This window comes from Quercus robur, chromosome 11, assembly GCF_932294415.1.
Source record: "Quercus robur chromosome 11, dhQueRobu3.1, whole genome shotgun sequence".
Classification (NCBI taxonomy): domain Eukaryota; kingdom Viridiplantae; phylum Streptophyta; class Magnoliopsida; order Fagales; family Fagaceae; genus Quercus; species Quercus robur.
This window is the reverse complement of record NC_065544.1, coordinates 17920553-17939701: the sequence shown is the minus strand read 5'-3', so window position 1 is coordinate 17939701 and position 19149 is coordinate 17920553. Positions and strand designations below refer to the sequence as shown.

Below are 19149 nucleotides of genomic sequence, written 5' to 3'. Positions count from 1 at the left end.
ACCTTTTTTTATTTTTTTATTTTCAAAATATAAATATATTTTAATACACTTCTAATAAAAAAAAATTTAACAAAAAATTAGATTAACTATTCCCAATCTCTCTCTCTCTGTATGGAAACATCGTGGTCACCGATTCTCATTCTGCCGCACCTCGAAAGTTGTTAAAAGGAAATGCCATTAGTTTAAGTTTTAACTTGACCGACTCTATTCCTTTTCACTTTCAGCCATCTCTTTTTTGGCTTTCAGCGTGTTTGACACTCTAGTCTTAACACCAATTTTCCAAAAGCAAAAGACCTTTGTGACGGGAAAGGACAAGCATTGATTGAGCTTTTGACAAAACTGAGTGCTGGAATACTTTTTATTTTTTTATTTTTAAGTATTAAAGCCTTTACTCTATAAGAAAAAAAGTGACTAATAAGCTGTTTGGATTGGCAAATTCTGTAACTCAATTCTCAGTTTTTATAACTCATAATTCAAAAATGATAGGATTTATAGCAAAAAGGTTATTTGGCAAACGATAACTTTGTTTCCATAACTCTGTTTCCATCACTCAATTCTCTGATTTTTGAGTTATGAGTTATGGAAACTGAAAACACATTTTGACTGTTTTTAGTTTCCATAACTCATAACTCAATGACAATATTGTAATTAAACACACATAGAGGACCTACAAACAGTACCAGCAGCACCTTTTGACCACTTTTGACTTTTTTTTTCCTTTCTTCTCTTGGGTTGGTTGTTCGGTTTTTTTTTTTCCTTCATTGGTTCGGTCTGTTCTGGGTTTTTTTTTTTCACTGGTTCGGTCTTCAGTTCTGGTTTTTTATTTTATTTTATTTTATTTTTTTATTTTTAGCTTCGGTTAGTTTGGGTATTGAAAACAAAAAGAAAAAAAAAAAGAAAACAAAAAGCTGCACCGGCTGACAGGTATTGGCCCACAAATAGTGTGAAAAATATTGAGTGATGGAAATTAGGTGATGATGCCAAACGAGTGTAAAAAATTGAGTGATGAGTGATGAGTGCTGAGTTATGAAAATTAAGTGATGAAATTTTATTATCCAAACAGCCCCTAAGCTTTAGGAATTTGTTTGTTTTGAGGTGATATAGGGTGAATGAAAAATTTGAGAGAAAATGGGGAGAAATTTTTTTTTTTTTTTTTAAGTGTGTTTGGTTAGGTGGAGAGGAAGGAAAATAAATGGTGGAGTTCAGGTATTTTATCTCCGGACTCACCAAAAAGTTTTCTCTCTAAAATAAAGAGAAAACTGAACAGAAAAAATAGAGGTGCTTAATAGACAAAAATGCCCATGCCTAGTCCCTATTTTTTTTTCCCTTGTTTGTTTTTTGTGCTGGGCACGTTGCCTCCTTTTTATTTATTTATTTATTTTTGGGCTATGGGTGTGATAGTTGTTTTGTTTTTGTTTTTGTTTGTTTAACTAGACATGATTTTATTTTTTGGGACATGATTTTTATTTTTTAATAAATTGGATGATTGCTTTTTTTTTTTTTTTGGTTGCTTGTCACTTTTTGTTTTTAATTAAACATCATTTTTTAACAAGGGTGTATGAGTAAATTTATATAAATTCATTTTTTTTTTTTCATTTCTCCACTTTTTCACTCCCAACTAAAGGCACATCCATAGGCACTGCAAAGTAATTTTGTTTTCAAAGAACAAATATGCCATGATTTTCTTGGGAAAAAAAATTCAAAGAAAAGACCACTGATTTTATGAACATTTTTCAAAAAAATATCTCATGAATTTTTGAAAAGTTTTCTATAAATGAAAAGGCCCATGAGTTTTTGGGAAACATATAAATATTTGTAAGGTAACTTAAAATTTTGGCATTTGGATTTTTGGAATAGGTTTAATTTGAAACTATTTTGAAATATGCATGCTTCAATCAAATATTTGTTTGTGGTTCAAAAATTTTTTTTTTTGAAAAATAAGTGGCATTTTTTAATTACATATGACTCCTCTCTCTCTCTCTTTTTCTTTTTCTTTTTTTTTTTGTAAATTGTTTTTATTAATTTTATAAATTTTTCATGTGAGAAATTTTATTTTATTTTAAAAAATATTATTACTAGTTTGAATTTTGAAGTTTGAATACATTCTTAAGCATATTCATCCAATTTCGAACATACATACATTTATTCATCACAAACAGAGATTATATTACATGATAGAGAGTCGCACAAAATACAAGAAGTACTACACCCATGATAAAGAGATACATAAGAATGCATACATAGCCATACCCACACATAATTGATATCCATAAACCCAACAAATGATGATTCCATTCTCTAGTTACTTTTGCTCGAGAAATTCCACGACTCCTCGAAGAGCAATATTGGGATCTTCACTCTTCAAAAGTTCCTCAGCAATTTCAGCTGGAGTAACTTGTTTATTCTTCAGCAATGCCTCAATCACTTCAAAGAGTTGGTGATCACCATTGATACCAAGATAGTTAGAAACCAACTGCTTGAACCCATCCATGGTTAAATATGACATGTGCACATGCACGTCCATGCGGCCTGGGCGCAACAAAGCGGGATCAAGCTTCTCAAGCTTCTCCTTATGATTGGTGGTGAACACAATAATTCGCTCTTCTCCACAGCTTGACCATACTCCATCAATGAAGTTCAATAAACCTGATAATGTGAACTAAAAAAATAACATGATATTAAATATTGTTATAATGAAATCATAAGATAATGTCATTTGCATTAGGTAGTGTGATATATAGTACTGGTAATGGTTGTTGACATATAGCATCATGACATACGAATTCAGTGGAAGTTGTACTCAACAAACAAAACTCCAATTCCCATGGGTTCTAGGAGAGATGATTTTGGTATGCAACCTTATTCCCCCCTTCTCCTTCATTTTTTTTTTTTTTTTTTTTTGTGTGTGTGTGTGTGGGGAAACTGTTGATTCTTAAACTCAAACCCAGTAGTATAGGCAGGAAAAATCTTCTGCTATGGTAGAAACTAATTAGACGGGAGAGTTTGACATCATTTTTAAGTTTCAAGTTTTAATTTTTATGTACAGTTTTTAAAAATTATTTTTTTCTCATATTTTTAAATTTTTTTCAAGGTACAAGTATATTTTAACAAACTTTTATAAAAAAGTTTTGAGCAAAAAAACTATATAAAAAATTTCCAAACCAACACCATTAAGCTAACTATCTCATAAATAAAAATTATATCCACATCAAACAAAAACTGGCACACACGCTTGAGTCATTGAAAAATATGAATCATAGGTCCTAAAACTGATAGCTATATTGACAAAATTAAATGAACCGCATTCAATTATATAGCTAGATAGAGATATTGTCAAAAGGAAAGTACTATATCTATATATTTGCACTATAATATAAAAGAACTAGTCAAATGATTTGGAGAAATTTTAATTATAACATTCTTTCCTATTAAAAATAAGTTTATAATTGAAAGCGAGGATATTTGCTTCACTTATAATCTATTTTAATTTAATAAACATCTAATGTCAGACCTCAGCATACAACACAACACATTTTTAGCAGATCAAATCTATCAAAGAATCACACGAAACTGTCTAAAATATATAATAATATAATTACCACCATACTAGTTTTTATGAGAATAAAGAATGTTAACCTTAGGCTTTTTCAGAATCAGCTGATCAGACGTTTCCTCTTTGTCTCGATCTTCCAACTTTGCACAATCAATATCCTCAATTACCATTATTGAACGATTAGATGTGGAAAGAAATATCCTTCTCAACGCTGAATCTGAGCGTATGCTTGTAAGGTCCAAATCATAGACATCAAACTTGAGGTAATTAGCCATGGCAGCAATCAAGCTTGATTTACCAGTACCCGGAGGCCCGTAAAGCAAATACCCTCGCTTCCATGCTTTGCCAACTTTCTTATACCACTCCTTTCTACTAATAAACTTGTCCAGATCATCCTTGAGCATCCTCTTCTGCTCTGGGTCCATTGCCAACTTCTCAAATGTGGTTGGGTGTTCAAGAACAATAGAACTCCATTCACGACCAGGTGTACCATAGACGAAATCACGGCTATAAAGCTTTAACACCCTTTCTGCTTCTTGTATAGCCTTAGAACGAGATATTACTTCAGCTAAATAAGACTCTAGCACAACCTCTTTGAGTTTCTTATCAAAGGAAAGCGTAAAATATCTACGACATTCACGGCCATCAAATCCTTTTTCTGCATGTAACTTCCATTTGAGCCCTTTAATGCCTCGAAAGGAATCAATAACCTCTGCACCCGGGACTATATCAAAGGTTGGCTTCTCTTGCCTAACGGTTTTGCCAACATTGAGACATTTTGATGAATCAACAATCTTGGCACGGAGGTAGGTTGAGGCAACATCATACATTTGATTGTCACTGAGACCACAATCCGTGCGAAAGAAGAGAGTGATTTTAGGCGTGCAAAAATATTCTTCATAGATGGAGAAGAGATTATTGAGGAATGAGCAAGGTACGAGTCCTTTTACTAGGGGACAAAGTACAATCACACCAGCAGCTGTGATCAAAGATGTAAGCATCTCCATGAAAGTTAACATGGTTTGAAAATTGAGGGTCAATCACCCCTCTTCCAAATCCTGTAAAAATGAAAACGATGTAGTTAAGGATACAATTTTTTTACGCCTTGAGGGCTGCAATATAGAAGTTTGGACACCATGTATATATTTCTTGGTTTGTCTATGAAAGTTTTGAGTCACTTCACAAGGATGATATCTGCCATAAATTTGTTGGGATAAATCACTATCTATGTGTTAATAAATTTAAATATTACCTTAAGCAAAAAAAAAAAAAAAAAAAAAAAAAAAGCATACAAGCACCAGAAAAATTAATCACACAAGAACTCATTTCGTGAAAACCCCTCTAACATAGAGGGACCAATCTATATACTATAATAAAATAGAGAATGCAATGCCCAAGTATATGTTCAAAACTTATTAAGTTCACAATAAATTTGAAAAATACAATAATACCTCACTAGAAACTCTGTGAAACTAAGAACACAACAAGAGACCTCCGCTCTGAGCAAGGCACTAATTTTTTTTTTTTTTTTCCTTAACACTGCCTGCACTCTACGAATGATTCTCTCTATTAGGTCCCCTTTTATAAACCAGCTGCGTCTCACTATTCTTGAGCGTATCTTTCAAGTCTTAAGTTTTTTTAATTTTGAAACTCCAATGACCTTATCTGAGAGAGATTGACTGACTTAATTAAGTCTAGTGTGGAAACTGAGAAGTAATAATTGATGAGAAACTTCCACGTAATTGAGTGAGATTCCAAAAGAATGGTTAAGGCTGTTGTATATGTACTCCACGGTAAATTCAAATTACAAATCAATATAAAACCAGAGAATTCATGCGAGAGTCCATGAGATCTTACCATCTAGCATTTTTTTTACTTTTTTTTTATTAAGTTTTTGTTACTGTTATTTAAAAGTTCACCTTAACTTATTTTTACTGTTATCTTATTGATTGCTTGAGCCACTATATTAGTATTAAAAACAAAAGAAAAAAAAATTAAGGACTATTAACCGCCACCTTCGTCATACTAGCCTTCCACTACTATCAAGCTGTCGAAACCCCTAAGGATAAATATATATATATATATATATTTTAAATTAGGGGCTTAAATATGATGTAAGTTTAGGTAATTTGGTTGGATAATTTTTGTTTTAGGTATATAAGTAGAAAAAATAATTGGTGCGCAATGTAAAGTCATATTTTACCATGGTTTTAAATTATTTATAAGACACATGCATACGCACTTGTCCACACCATGTCTTAATATCGCACTATTGATGAGTGGAAGAAGGTAAGAGAGTTGGGCATGTTTTCATTTCATGGTATGCAATTTGTGAACACAACAACAATTAGTTGATTTTCATAGTCTTGTTACTTTTTTATTTTTTTATTTTTTTACTTCATGATTTAAAAAAAAATTAATATCCTTAAGAATGCTACAAAAGTGCAATGAAACTACTAAACTAATTTTTAATATCTCAAAATGTATATATATATGTTTCTTTATTCTAATTTAGTTTACTTTTTCTTTATAATATATGTGCAACATTCTCTAAAATCTTCTTACATAAAATATCACAAAATAATCTATGTATCGCACGGGCAATTTACTAGTTTCTTTAATTACTGTACAAAAATTTAAATTTAAACAACAATAATACAATATATATATATATCAACATTAATTAACATTATCTTCTAGAATTTAGCTTCAAGAAAGAAAAAAAGAAAAAGAAAAAAGAGAGAGAGAGAGAAAGGAATGATGTTCCTTTGTTTGGTTAGAAAGAAAAACAAGAAGAAGGAAGAATGAAAGGGAAAAGGGTTTTGTGGAATCCATTATTTTTCCTCTCCTAAAATAGGCCTTGATTTTTTTTTTTTGTGAAATGACATTTATATCCTTATTAATTTATAATTTAAAAGGATATAAGTGTAAAATACATTACATCTTTTTTCCTTCCCCCCCATTTGCTAAGCGCTTTTTCGTCAGGGGTGGTTAGGAAGTACTTTAATTGCTTTTCCCACTCTTTTTCCTCTCCCTTCCCCTTTTTCCTTTCTCTTCTCTTCCCTCCCCTTCTACTCAACCAAACATAATCTTACACGGTGTTTGGTTGTAGCTATGGAAAGGAAAAAGAAAGGAAAAGATGAAGGAAAGAGAAATAGAGAGGAAAAAGAAAAGAAAATAATTCCCTTTGATGTGTTTGGACTTTGGATATAGGAAAGAAAGGAAAGAAAAAAAATGTGAGAGTTTTATCTTTGCCTTGTTTGTTTGCAAAGAGAAGTGAAAAGAAAAATGCGTGCTTTTATCTTTGTGCCCTTATTAATGATAAGAAAATTCATATATTAGAAGAACAAAGTTTAGCTATGCTACAACCTTACTTAATAAAATAAACATTACTATATATTTTGAAAATTTAACCGTTAAATTACATATTCTTTACGCTCTTAATACACACATCAAATTTTGAGTCAATTGGATATTTTTTACTATATGATCTATACACTTATATTTTATGCATAATTTTAAACTATAAAAATTTGCAATTTAAACAATTTATTGATGACGTAGTTATTGATCTTTAGTTTTCTAAATTTTTTGTAAGTATGAAGGATATAAGAAGAAGATGTAATCCAATTGTGGATTTGTCAAATTCATCTCCAATAAAAATATATTAAGGTTATAACCTAAAACTACAATACATTTTGTAGCTAAACTTTATTCATATTAGAATATTTGTAATTTCTTTAAAATGTTAAGCGGTGGACCTCATGTAATTAATTCTCTCTTCTTTCCATTTCTGCCCAAATTAGGCTGATACCAAAATAATGGGCCTCATGGAAATATCATTACCCCACCTCATTCACTCTTCTCTTCTATTGCACAACCAAACAAAAGAAATGATGTCCCTTTGCTACTTTTCTCTTCTTTTCTCTTCCCTTCTCCCATTTCCAAACGTAGCGTTAGTCTTTGAGTTTGATTTTGCTGACTTAGCATTGTCTCTTGTTGGAGGCAACTTATCATTACCCGCAACTGTTTGCTTTTGAAAATTGGTGTTAAGCGTGTTTTTTTTTTCCCGACTGAGAGCGTGAAAACTGGGAAGTTTAAAGGGAAACAACAGAGAAACTTCGTCATTCTTTATGAATAATGCGGATTGAGGACACCCTCCCCATGTTGTTAAGATTGAATTATAAAAAAAAACAGAGAAACTTCGTCACATTCAAAATGCCCACTTCACCATCCCAACGTCATATTAAAATACAAACTATTGCTACCTTCACGGATTCCACCAGCCAACCCCACTCATATAGCGTTTTCAGTGTCAGAATCTTTGAAATAAATAACCCAAAAAGCATTTGTTTTTTCATTTCGAAAGACTTGTATATTATGCCGTAGCCTTCAGCCATGATGTTTTTTGTTTTTTAACCATGAAGGATTATTTGGTAACAACTTATTTAGTTAAAATTGATTTTTTTTTATTTAGTTAAAATTGATTTTTTTTTTGAAAATAAAGAAAAAAAAAAGTTTAAAAAAAGTTAAATAATATAATGAGACTTATAAATAGTATCAAAAAGTATAACAAAATCTATGAATAATAGTAAAAATAATAAAATTACGAATAAACTGAAAATTTCACCACATACCAAACGACCTCTAAGTTGACTTCATAGTATGCACCTTCACTTCACCTAGCTAGCTCCAATTCATCAATTGTGGTGTTAGTGGTGATGATACCGAAAACAATACCACCAATGAGTCACACGCTCCTCACTCGATCGCAAACGGCACCTGCACAACGAAAAGGAATAACCTAGCGGAGTGTACCGGTGTGGTACCGGCCAAATACCCTCCGAAGGTCAAGTTAGAACTATTCTCACTGCTCTAGAGTGCTAGAGAGGATAAAATTATGCGTACCTCGGGTAACGAGAGTGCTAAAGTTTTTATAGTAGCGAGGGTCATCCCTCTTTTCCTTGGAGTAGAAGTCTTTTCCTTATAGGAGTCCTTTTGGGCGTAATTTCCGGGATCCTTTCCTTATAGGAGTCCCTTTGAATATTCTCTTGCGTGGGAAACAAGTCAACTCTTGACTTATCACATGGGAAGCAAGTCGACTTCATGACTCGACCGTCTGCCTCAACGCATCTCCTTCAGCTTTTTGGGCGTCACTTGATAAAACCGTCAGTCTTGGAGGCCATCAAATCCAACCGTCAGCTATTGCTCCGTCTATTTATTGAAGACAGCATAACACCGTCAGTATGAGGCTCTCTCCTTTTTATCCTCATCAGTTGCCCCCTACTCTATATGCTTGACGTTTAGAACCGTCAGCATGTGGAGTTATTTCTAAAGAAGAATTACGAATGATTCCTCGGGTCGCGAGCTATTCAATGCAAGGTCACGTGGCGCGCGATAGTTGGTCTCGTTTCTGGCACAGGCGTCGCCTCGCGTTTCGTGCGTTTTCCCCTTATATAAATATCACGCCTCACAGCCTTATTTCGCTATTTCAACCTCGAAGATCTTTCAAGAGAGAACCCGTCGCTTTTACTCACGATTCGCTCCGTCAGCTCTTACCAATACCGTCACACTTTGTTTTATTTATTCAAGATCTATTTCACCTGTAAGTTCCTTTTCCTTTCTGCTTCCTTTTTATTTTTATTTTTGCCCAAGAATTTTTCTTTTATTGAGAACGTCAGTCTAGGAACTTAGGGTGTATCCGTCACTTGTAGGTAGTCAGATGTCAAGTGACGCGTCGAGTGATCAGTCGTCAGTCCGCGATGGAGCGGGCTACGACGAAGTCTTTGGCTCAGGTCAAGAGTCCGACGGCTTTTTGGAGTCGTCAGGAAGAGAAACGTCCGCCCAATCCCTTAGTATTGACGTAGAGGACCGTGTTGAGGGAGTCAGGGAAGAGGTGTTAAGTGAGGTTGAGGTCGAGAGGGTCGACAAGGAAGTTGTTGACGACGGGACCTGGGAGGAAGGTGACGTAGAGATCGATAGTGACGAAGATAGGGGTGACGGTAGCGAGGTTAGTAGTGACGGTAATGAGGATGAGGATGACGAAGAGTCCAGTGAGGGAGCTTCAGGGAGTTCTGGAGGTAACCGTCCCTTCATCCTTCCAGAGGAGTGGGCCGTCAATAAATTTCTCCCAAAGATGAGCAACAGAGTTTTTTCTGAGTTGCGTATCCGTTTCCAGATCCCAGATCACATTCCCCTCCGTCTCCCTAAAAAGAATGAGAAGTGTTATACAGGGAGGACGGCTGATGTGGGGATGTATGACGCCATGTTCGCAGCTGGCCTTAGGCTCCCACTGACGGCTTTACACCGTCAGCTGGCGGATTTCTTAGGATTGTCCGTCAGCCAGATCTCTCCGAATGCCTGGAGGATCTTTATCGGAGCTGAGGTTCTTTGGGGTCGCTTGAGTGGGGGGAACCGTCAACTTTCGCTAGACGAGTTCTTTTACTGCTACAGACCCCAGCACAAAGTATCCGCCAAGAGGACATATCACTTCGCACCTCGTGAAAAGAACTTAAGATTGGTGTTTGATATGCCGGATTCAAATAGGAATTGGAAAAATAGATTTTTCTTTGTTAAAGGGACGGACTGGGTGTGTCGCCCGGATGAATGGGACAAGTTGCCCGGGGGTTATTTTGATAACACTTGGGCTTATATTAGGGAGTCAGGTTGCCCCCGTCTCTTTCTTTTTACCGTCGCTTTTCATTTTCACCGTCTCTTTTTAACACTGTTTCCTTGTCTCAGCCATCACTCGTCCGGAGGTGTCTGACGAACAGAGGGATTTCATCCGTCGGATACTCACCATCTCACTTGAGCAACGTAGGTGTAGGGACTTGATAACCCTAGACACTCTACATTTGTATTGTGGTGGTCCTGAGCCGACGGTCGAAGCACGGAAGTTGGAAGAATTTTCAAGAAAACGTAAGTAAATGCGTTATTTAATCCGTCTGCTACTATTCATCCGTCAGATTACTTATCCGTTAGCTTTCTTTTTGCAGAGATGGAGGCTGCGAAGCAAAGGGTGAGGGCCGCTGCCGCCCGTAAGAAGGAAGAAGATAAAGCTAAGGGGAAGGATGGAGCGTCAACTCCTCATTCCTCTTTGAAGGGCTCAATCAAGAGGAAATCTGACGGAAAGGATGATCCTCCTTCCAAGAAGGTGGCCGTCACTCCTACGGACGCGCCCTCCCAGAAGTCACCTCCCAAGCTTAGTCACGGTGCTGGGAAAGGAGTGATGACTTCTTCTGGTCCTGTCGTTGAGGGGCCCCGTTGCTTGCTGACTCACAAAGATCATGCTGTCGAGAGTCTGGAGTCTCTTATCAAACAGACGGATCTGGATCCTTGTGCTCAGCTTGGGACGGATGACCTGGGGGCGTCAGCCTTCTTTGATATTGCACGGGTATGTTTCCTACTTTGATTAATCTGATATTTTTCCTTGCTTAATAGCTGACGGTTGTATTTCCTTCAGGCCTTGGTTCGTGTTAAAGCACTCCAAGATCGTTGCATGGCCAAAGAAGGCGTCGTCTCTCGGGTGAGGAGGCACAACTCCACCTTGATGGATCAGCAGGCGCAATACAAGGAGGCCGTCCGTCTCTTAAACACAGACCTGAAGGATGTGAAGGAGAAGCTAGGAGAAGCAGAGGGTGAGCAGAAGAGACTTGAGGAGGAGGTTTCGTCTCTGCGTGCGCAGGTGGTGACGGCTGGGGCTGACGCAGTTGAAAAGTTCAAGACAACTCAGTCCTTCATCGACTCTTGTGCTGATTACTATGGCGCAGGTTTTGATGATTGTTTGAAGCAAGTGTCGTTAGCTTATCCGGAGCTGGATCTGTCTGGAATCACCATGGACACTTCCGTTCCAATGACTCCTGCCGCTGACAGAGATGACGAACCCCTTAGCTTGGATTCCTTGCTTAACGACGCTGGGGTTGTTCTGGCCCAGCCTGCTGTTGCTACCCCTGCTGGGCCTTCAGATCAGATTGTGAAGGATAAAGCTGACGGGGTCTCCAAGGACGCTCCTGCCGCTTAATCCTTCATTAGTTGTAATTCTTGAACAATGTCTTTAAGTGCCCGTATGTTTGTTGGGGCTTTTCGTTTGTAATTCAATCTATCCCTTGTTGTCCGTTACTTTGCACATATACACTTGTCTTTTTATTGTTTGACTAATTTTAATGTGATCGTCTATTATTTTGTATTTTAGCCTTTTTGGTTAGCTCGTCATCTTTACAGGCTTGTTGGTTGGAGAAATTTATTTGTAAGTAGTCTCATTTTTTGGTAAGACCGTCAGCAAGTTGACCGTCAACCATATAAATTTTCATCCATTGGACCGTCAGTTTTGAGGGCCCGATCCATATGAGAACTCTATTCATTGGACCGTTAGCTTTTAGCTTTAGCTTTTTCGGTCCGTTATTTTGATGGCGATTAGCCTCGATGCCTTTTGACATCTCTGTTGGTCCGTAGTCTCATTTTTTGGTAAGACCGTCAGTAAGTTGACCGTCAACCATATAAATTTTCATCCATTGGACCGTCAGTTTTGAGGGCCCGATCCATATGAGAACTCTATTTTTTGGACCGTTAGCTTTTAGCTTTAGCTTTTTCGGTCCGTTATTTTGATGGCAATTAGCCTCGATGCCTTTTGACATCTCCGTTGGTCCGTCGGTTTTGAAGGCTTGATCCATATTTCTACTGGACCGTCAGCTTTTAGCTTTAGCCTTCTCGGACCATTGTTTTTTCTGGCTTTTTTAGCCTTGATGCCTTAACATCTTTCATTAGTCCGTTGGGTTTTTTCTTGGTCCGTGAGTTATGGACTTAGTCGTTCTTGGGTCGTAAACTTAGTGGACCGTCGGAGGAAAGATATACTTCAGTGATTTCTGAATAAAACTCCTCTTATTGCCATGCATTTAAATAAAAGTAATTAAAACCAAACCCTGCCCCTTGGGCTAAAAAAAGTATTGTTGCGAAAAAACTAAAGTAAACGATAAATCTGAGGAGTTAAACTATAATTTGCTGAAAAATAAAAGAAATTGGTCTTCATGCTGCTGCTTCTATTGGTAGTACTTCCGTAGGTGCTCGGTGTTCCATGGATGTGGTAGCTTCTGTCCCTCCAATGTTTCAAGGTGGTAAGTCCCTTTTCTCTGCCACGACGAGATTCGGTAAGGACCTTCCCAATTAGGGCCGAGTTTCCCTTGGGTAGGGTCCCTAGCGGCGCCCATGACCTTCCTAAGAACAAGGTCTCCGACTTGGAAGTCTCTGTGTCGGACCCGAGAGTTGTAGTATTTGGCCATGCGATCCTGGTACCTAGCGAGCCTTTGTTCTGCTGCTGCCCTAATCTCATCCACTAGGTCGAGCTGTAGTCGCATAGCTTCATCGTTTTTGTCCTCATCATGGTTGTGTACCCTATAGCTTGCGAGTCCGACTTCTGCCGGGATGACTGCTTCGCTTCCGTATGTCAAGCGGAACGGTGTTTCTCCTGTTGGTGTTCTTGCCGTCGTTCTGTATGCCCATAGTACACTTGGCAATTCTTCGGGCCATATACCCTTTGCCCCCTCGAGCCGAGTCTTGATGATCTTGAGCAAGGATCGGTTTGTGACTTCGACTTGTCCATTAGCTTGAGGGTGGGCGGGGGAGGAGTAGTGGTTCTTTATTCCCAACTGTGAGCAAAAATCCCGGAAATGGTCGTTGTCGAACTGTCTTCCGTTATCCGAGACAAAGACTCTAGGAATGCCAAACCTGCATACGATGCATCTCCAGACGAAGCTCCGAACGTTTTTCTCCGTAATCGTGGCTAAAGCTTCAGCTTCCACCCATTTCGTGAAATAGTCGATGCCTACTACCAGGAATTTCAGCTGCCGCATAGCTGTAGGGAATGGTCCCATAATGTCTAATCCCCATTGTGCGAACGGCCATGGGGCTGTCATTGGGGTCAGCTCTTCGGTTGGTTGTCTAATAATATTGCTGAACCGTTGGCATTTGTCGCAGGCCCTGACATAGGCTTCGGCGTCCTTCTGCATAGTGGGCCAATAATACCCTGCTCGTACAAGCTTGTGTACCAATGATCTGGACCCTGAGTGGTTTCCGCAGATTCCTTCATGTACTTCTCTCATGACGTAGTCCGCCTCTTCCGCACCCAAGCATCTCAGATACGGTCGGGAGAAACCTCTCTTGTATAGGACGTCTTTTATCAGGACGAACCTTGCCGCCTGGACTTTAAGCTTCCTTGCGGCTTCCTTTTCGTCCGGTAAGACCCCGCTTTTTAGGTATGAAACCAACGGCGCTGCCCAGCCGCTGTCGGAGCATATTTCCTGCATATTGCTGAGATCTATTAGCGGGGAAAGCTGTACAAAGGAGAGTACATTACCAGGGACGACCATTCGTTCTGCTGAGGCGGCCTTCGCGAGACGGTCTGCTCGCTCGTTTTCCTCTCTGGGAATCTGGATGATTTTGGCTTCTAGGTCGCCCACTCTTGTCCTTACTTCGTCAAGGTATTTCTTCATCTTTTCGCTCTTGCACTCGTAGTCTCCATTTATCTGGTTGGTGATAACCTGTGAATCGCAGTAGATGACTACCCTTGCGGCTCCTGCTGCTTTGGCAAGGTCGAGTCCTGCTATCAGAGCCTCATATTCTGATTCATTGTTGGTGGCGGGAAAGTTTAGACGGACCATACATTCAATGGTGTCTCCTTCAGGTGATAGCAACACAATGCCGGCCCCTGCGGCTTGCCTGTTGGATGATCCGTCCGTATGTATGCTCTATTGAGGGGACTCTGCTGCCCCCTGGTCCTCGTCATGGGTGAACTCAGCTATAAAGTCGGCGACAGCCTGTCCCTTGATGGCGGTCCGCGGACGATACTGAATGTCAAACTCGCTTAGCTCGATCGCCCATAATGCCAGTCGGCCCGCGGCCTCGAGGCTGCTCATTGCTCGCCGTAAAGGTTTGTCAGTCAGGACATTTACCGTATGAGCTTGGAAGTACGGTTTGAGCTTTCGGGCTGCCGTAACTAATGCGAAGGCAAGTTTTTCCATCGGCGGGTATCTTTCCTCGGCACCGCGAAGCGCTCGGCTTGCGTAGTATACGGGTTTTTGCACTCTTTCTTCTTCTCTCATCAGGGCTGCGCTAACAGCTGCGGGGGAGACGGCCAGATAGAGAAAAAGCTCTTCTCCCGGCTGCGACGGGCTCAACAACGGTGGAGAGGAGAGGTAAATCTTCAATTCTTCGAACGCTTGCTGGCATTCGTTGGTCCATTCAAAGGATTTTTTCAATGTCCGGAAGAATGGCAAACACTTGTCCGTTGCTCTTGACACGAACCTGTTAAGTGCCGCTATTTTTCCATTTAGGCTCTGCACCTCCTTTATACTTCTTGGCGGTGTCATTTCCATAATGGCTCGGATCTTATCCGGGTTCGCCTCGATTCCCCTTTGAGACACCACGAATCCCAAGAATTTTCCTGCCGTTACTCCAAAGGCGCACTTCCCTGGGTTGAGCTTCATATTGTAGGAGCGGAGTGTATCAAATGTTTCTTTGAGATCTCCTAGATGATCTTCCTCCCTCCGGCTCTTAACTAGCATGTCGTCCACGTAGACCTGGACATTCCTCCCAATCTGTTGTGCGAACATTTTGTTCATGAGCCTTTGGTACGTTGCGCCTGCGTTCTTGAGGCCGAAGGGCATGACCTTGTAACAGAATAGGCCTTGGCTAGTTACGAACGACGTTTTCTCCTGGTCGGCTTCGTGCATTCGGATTTGGTTGTATCCTGAGAAAGCGTCCATGAAGCTCAGCAACTGGTGTCGGGCCGTGGAGTCTACTAGGACATCGACCCTGGGTAGGGGGTAGCTATCCTTGGGGCAAGCTCTGTTAAGGTCGGTGAAGTCCACACACATCCGCCATTTCCCGCTCGCTTTCTTCACCATTACTACATTTGCTAACCAGTCGGGATAGTACACTTCCCTGATGAAGCTTGCTTCCCGTAGCTTTCTGACTTCCTCTGCTATGGCTAGGTCTCGCTCCGGGGCAAACACCCTCTTCTTTTGTCTGACGGGTGAAAAGGCGGGCGACACATTCAGCTTATGCACCATGATTGAAGGATCTATTCCTGGCATATCTTCATGACCCCATGCGAATACGTCTTGATTTTGCCTAAGGAATGTTATGAGCTCTTGACGGGTCGTGGGGTTAGCGAGTGTTCCAATTTTGGTCGTTCGGCCAGGATCGGAACTGTCAAGGGGTATTTCTTCTAGCTTCTCAACCGGCTCCGTTACCGTCCGGTGCTCTTCTATACTTAAAGTTTGAACCTGATCCTCCATTTCCACCATGGCTATGTAACATTCGCGCGCGGCCATCTGACTCCCGCGCAACTCCCCTACTCCGTAGTCAGTTGGGAACTTAATCATTAGGTGGTAGGTGGAGGTTACTGCCTTCCATGAGTTGAGCGTGGGTCGCCCGAGGATAGCGTTGTAAGCTGATGAGCAATCAACAACCAAGAATGTCACGTCCCTGGCTATCTGTTGGGGGTAATTACCCACAATTACGGATAAGGTGACCGCGCCTAATGGGAATACTCGGCTCCCGCCGAAGCCGACTAGCGGGGCATTTGTTGGGATCAGTCGCCCCCTGTCGATCCTCATCTGCTGGAACGCGGTGTAGTATAAGATATCTGCTGAACTGCCATTGTCGACGAGCACCCGGTGCATATTGTAATCTCCTACACGCAAGCTGACGACGAGTGCGTCGTCATGTGGATGGTGAAGGCGTCGCGCGTCTTCTTCTGAGAATCCGATTATGGGACCTTCTCTTCTTGCTATCTTCGGCACAGCTCCCGTCAGTTGAACATTCTGTATCATCCGGAGATAGGTCTTACGGGCCTTTTTGGATGACCCGGCAGCGGTCATCCCTCCTACGATCATCCTTATATCCCCAATTGGGGGCCTTGGTCGCTCATTGTCCCGTCGGGGGTGCTGGTCTTGTGCGGGGGGATCCGCCCTCTCCTTGCTAACGAATCTCTGCAGCTTTCCTTGTCTAATAAGGGCTTCAATCTGCTGCTTGAGGTCATAGCAATCTGCTGTGTCGTGGCCGTGGTCGCGGTGGAATCGGCAGTACTTATCTCGGGAACGTTTGTTGGGGTCACTCTTCAGCTTTCCTGGGAACGTCAGTGATTCCTCGTCCTTGATCTGCATAAGGACTTGATCTATCGGGGCTGTCAGCGGAGTGAAGCTTGTGAACCTTCCCCCCGGGGGTTTAGGGCGTCTTTCGTCCCTTCGGTCCGCGGTTCTTGCCTTCTTTCGGTTTTGGTCCTGCCGACCGTCTTCCTGCCGTTCTCTTTTTCTAGGCCTCTCTTCCCGAGCTAAGAGTGCATCTTCAGCGTTCATATATTTTGTGGCACGATAAAGCACTTCTGACATAGTTTTTGGGTCGTTTTTGTATATGGAAAACAAAAACTTGCCCTTCTTCAACCCATTTGTAAATGCCGCGACAAGTATCTTGTCGTCAGCTTCGTCGATCGAGAGCGCCTCTTTATTAAAACGGGAGATGTAGGCTCTTAGAGTTTCGTCTTCTCGCTGCTTCATACTCATCAAGCAAGCCGTAGACTTCTTGTACCGATGGCCTCCAATAAAGTGTGCGGTAAACTGAGCGCTGAGTTCTTTGAAGGTGCTGATGGAGTTTGGGGCCAGTCGACTGAACCAAATTCTTGCTGCGCCCTTTAGCGTTGTAGGGAAGGCCCTGCACATGATGGCGTCCGCTACTCCTTGAAGGTGCATTAGGGTTTTGAAGGTCTCCAGGTGGTCCAGTGGATCCTTGACCCCGTCATAACTGTCTATCTGCGGCATGCGGAACTTACTTGGCAATGGGTAGGCGTTGACGGTAGTGGTGAACGGCGAGTCCGTTCGGTTGACAAGGTCGTCAAGGTCGCTCGATACTCGTCCCTTGAGAGCATTCATCATAACCTCCATTTGTTCCTTCATGGCTTGCATCTCCGCGAGAACGAGGGGCGGAGTGGTTTCCGCGAGGGAGGGGATGCTCGTGTTCTGTCGTTCAGGTTTGCTCGGGGCGTTGCTGGCCTGGGGTCCTTCCTGGTTTCTCCTGTCAGCGCTGGTTCCTTCCTGCTCTGCTCCTTGGTTGTTGGGAGCTGCATCCTTCTGTCTCAGTTGCTCTTCTAGGTCGTGATTTTGCTTCGTGAGGCGCTCCACGGCGGCGGCGAGAGTCCTCACCTGTCTTTCAAGCGCGGTTGTAGGAGTTTCTTCTTCTTGAATGTCGTTGTTGGTCGCCATTGAGCGAGTGAGTACCATGTAACTCTCTTGTCTTGAAGGCGAGAACGTGCTAAAGCGTTTCCCACAGACGGCGCCAACTGATGATACCGAAAACAATACCACCAATGAGTCACACGCTCCTCACTCGATCGCAAACGGCACCTGCACAACGAAAAGGAATAACCTAGCGGAGTGTACCGGTGTGGTACCGGCCAAATACCCTCCGAAGGTCAAGTTAGAACTATTCTCACTGCTCTAGAGTGCTAGAGAGGGTAAAATTATGCGTACCTCGGGTAACGAGAGTGCTAAAGTTTTTATAGTAGCGAGGGTCATCCCTCTTTTCCTTGGAGTAGAAGTCTTTTCCTTATAGGAGTCCTTTTGGGCGTAATTTCCGGGATCCTTTCCTTATAGGAGTCCCTTTGAATATTCTCTTGCGTGGGAAACAAGTCAACTCTTGACTTATCACATGGGAAGCAAGTCGACTTCATGACTCGACCGTCTGCCTCAACGCATCTCCTTCAGCTTTTTGGGCGTCACTTGATAAAACCGTCAGTCTTGGAGGCCATCAAATCCAACCGTCAGCTATTGCTCCGTCTATTTATTGAAGACAGCATAACACCGTCAGTATGAGGCTCTCTCCTTTTTATCCTCATCAAGTGGAATCCGTATCTTTTTGTCTTCTCATGCGGAATTGCGAATGTCCATGCATGTATAATACTAATATTTACTAGTTTTGATTTTTTTTTTTAAAATGAATAAATATTGATTTAATTTTTTTTTATTTTTTTATCCATGAAGTGAGTGGACGACTTGACTCCAGAGCACTTTCCCTTCACCTAGCTACTAGCTTCAATGCTTTTACATCACATTTCTTGACATATTTGTGGTGTTAATGTAGAACACAAGAAAACTAAACATGCTCTTGATTCTTTTTTTTTTTTCTTTTTTTTTTTTTGTTTTGTTGAGAATCGACATGTTTTTGATTTTGAAAACACAAGAAAATTATTATTTTTTAAATATGTATTCATAAAAAAAAAAATTGGAGAAAAAACAAAAATGGTTATGAAACATGTCCTAAGGTTTTTCTCTTTTAAAATTTCAAAACTTGATTAAAAATATTTTTAGAAATATTCTACAGGAGGCTAAACATGGCTGTATGTACAACTTAATCAAGAATTATATGTAAATTATATATAATAAAGGCAAATTTAATACATTGAGTGAGTGATTATATGCGAATAATATTTTTTTTATGAAATCCAAAAAATTAGAATAGTATAACTAATCATATATGAGTAACCAATTTTCTCAAAAAAAAAAAAAAAATATATATATATATATATATATATGAGTAACCAATAATCA

At 40.5% G+C, this 19149-nt stretch overlaps 2 protein-coding genes across 2 annotated transcripts; one reads left to right on the top strand and one right to left on the bottom strand.

The window, feature by feature from the left end:
* Positions 1-2085: 2085 nt before the first annotated feature.
* On the bottom strand, positions 2086-5124 carry LOC126705906 (AAA-ATPase At2g18193-like). The gene is made up of 3 exons (XM_050405128.1): positions 5005-5124; positions 3637-4611; positions 2086-2659 (listed from the first exon to the last, which is right to left on the bottom strand). The coding sequence occupies exons 2-3, from the start codon at positions 4570-4572 to the stop codon at positions 2303-2305; spliced, it is 1293 nt and encodes a 430-aa protein (XP_050261085.1). The 5' UTR covers positions 4573-4611; positions 5005-5124; the 3' UTR covers positions 2086-2302.
* A 5105-nt stretch (positions 5125-10229) lies between these two features.
* Positions 10230-11573, top strand: LOC126704783 (uncharacterized). The gene is made up of 2 exons (XM_050403789.1): positions 10230-10946; positions 11016-11573. Exons 1-2 carry the CDS (start codon positions 10551-10553, stop codon positions 11571-11573), a joined length of 954 nt encoding a protein of 317 aa, XP_050259746.1. The 5' UTR covers positions 10230-10550.
* Positions 11574-19149: the final 7576 nt, after the last annotated feature.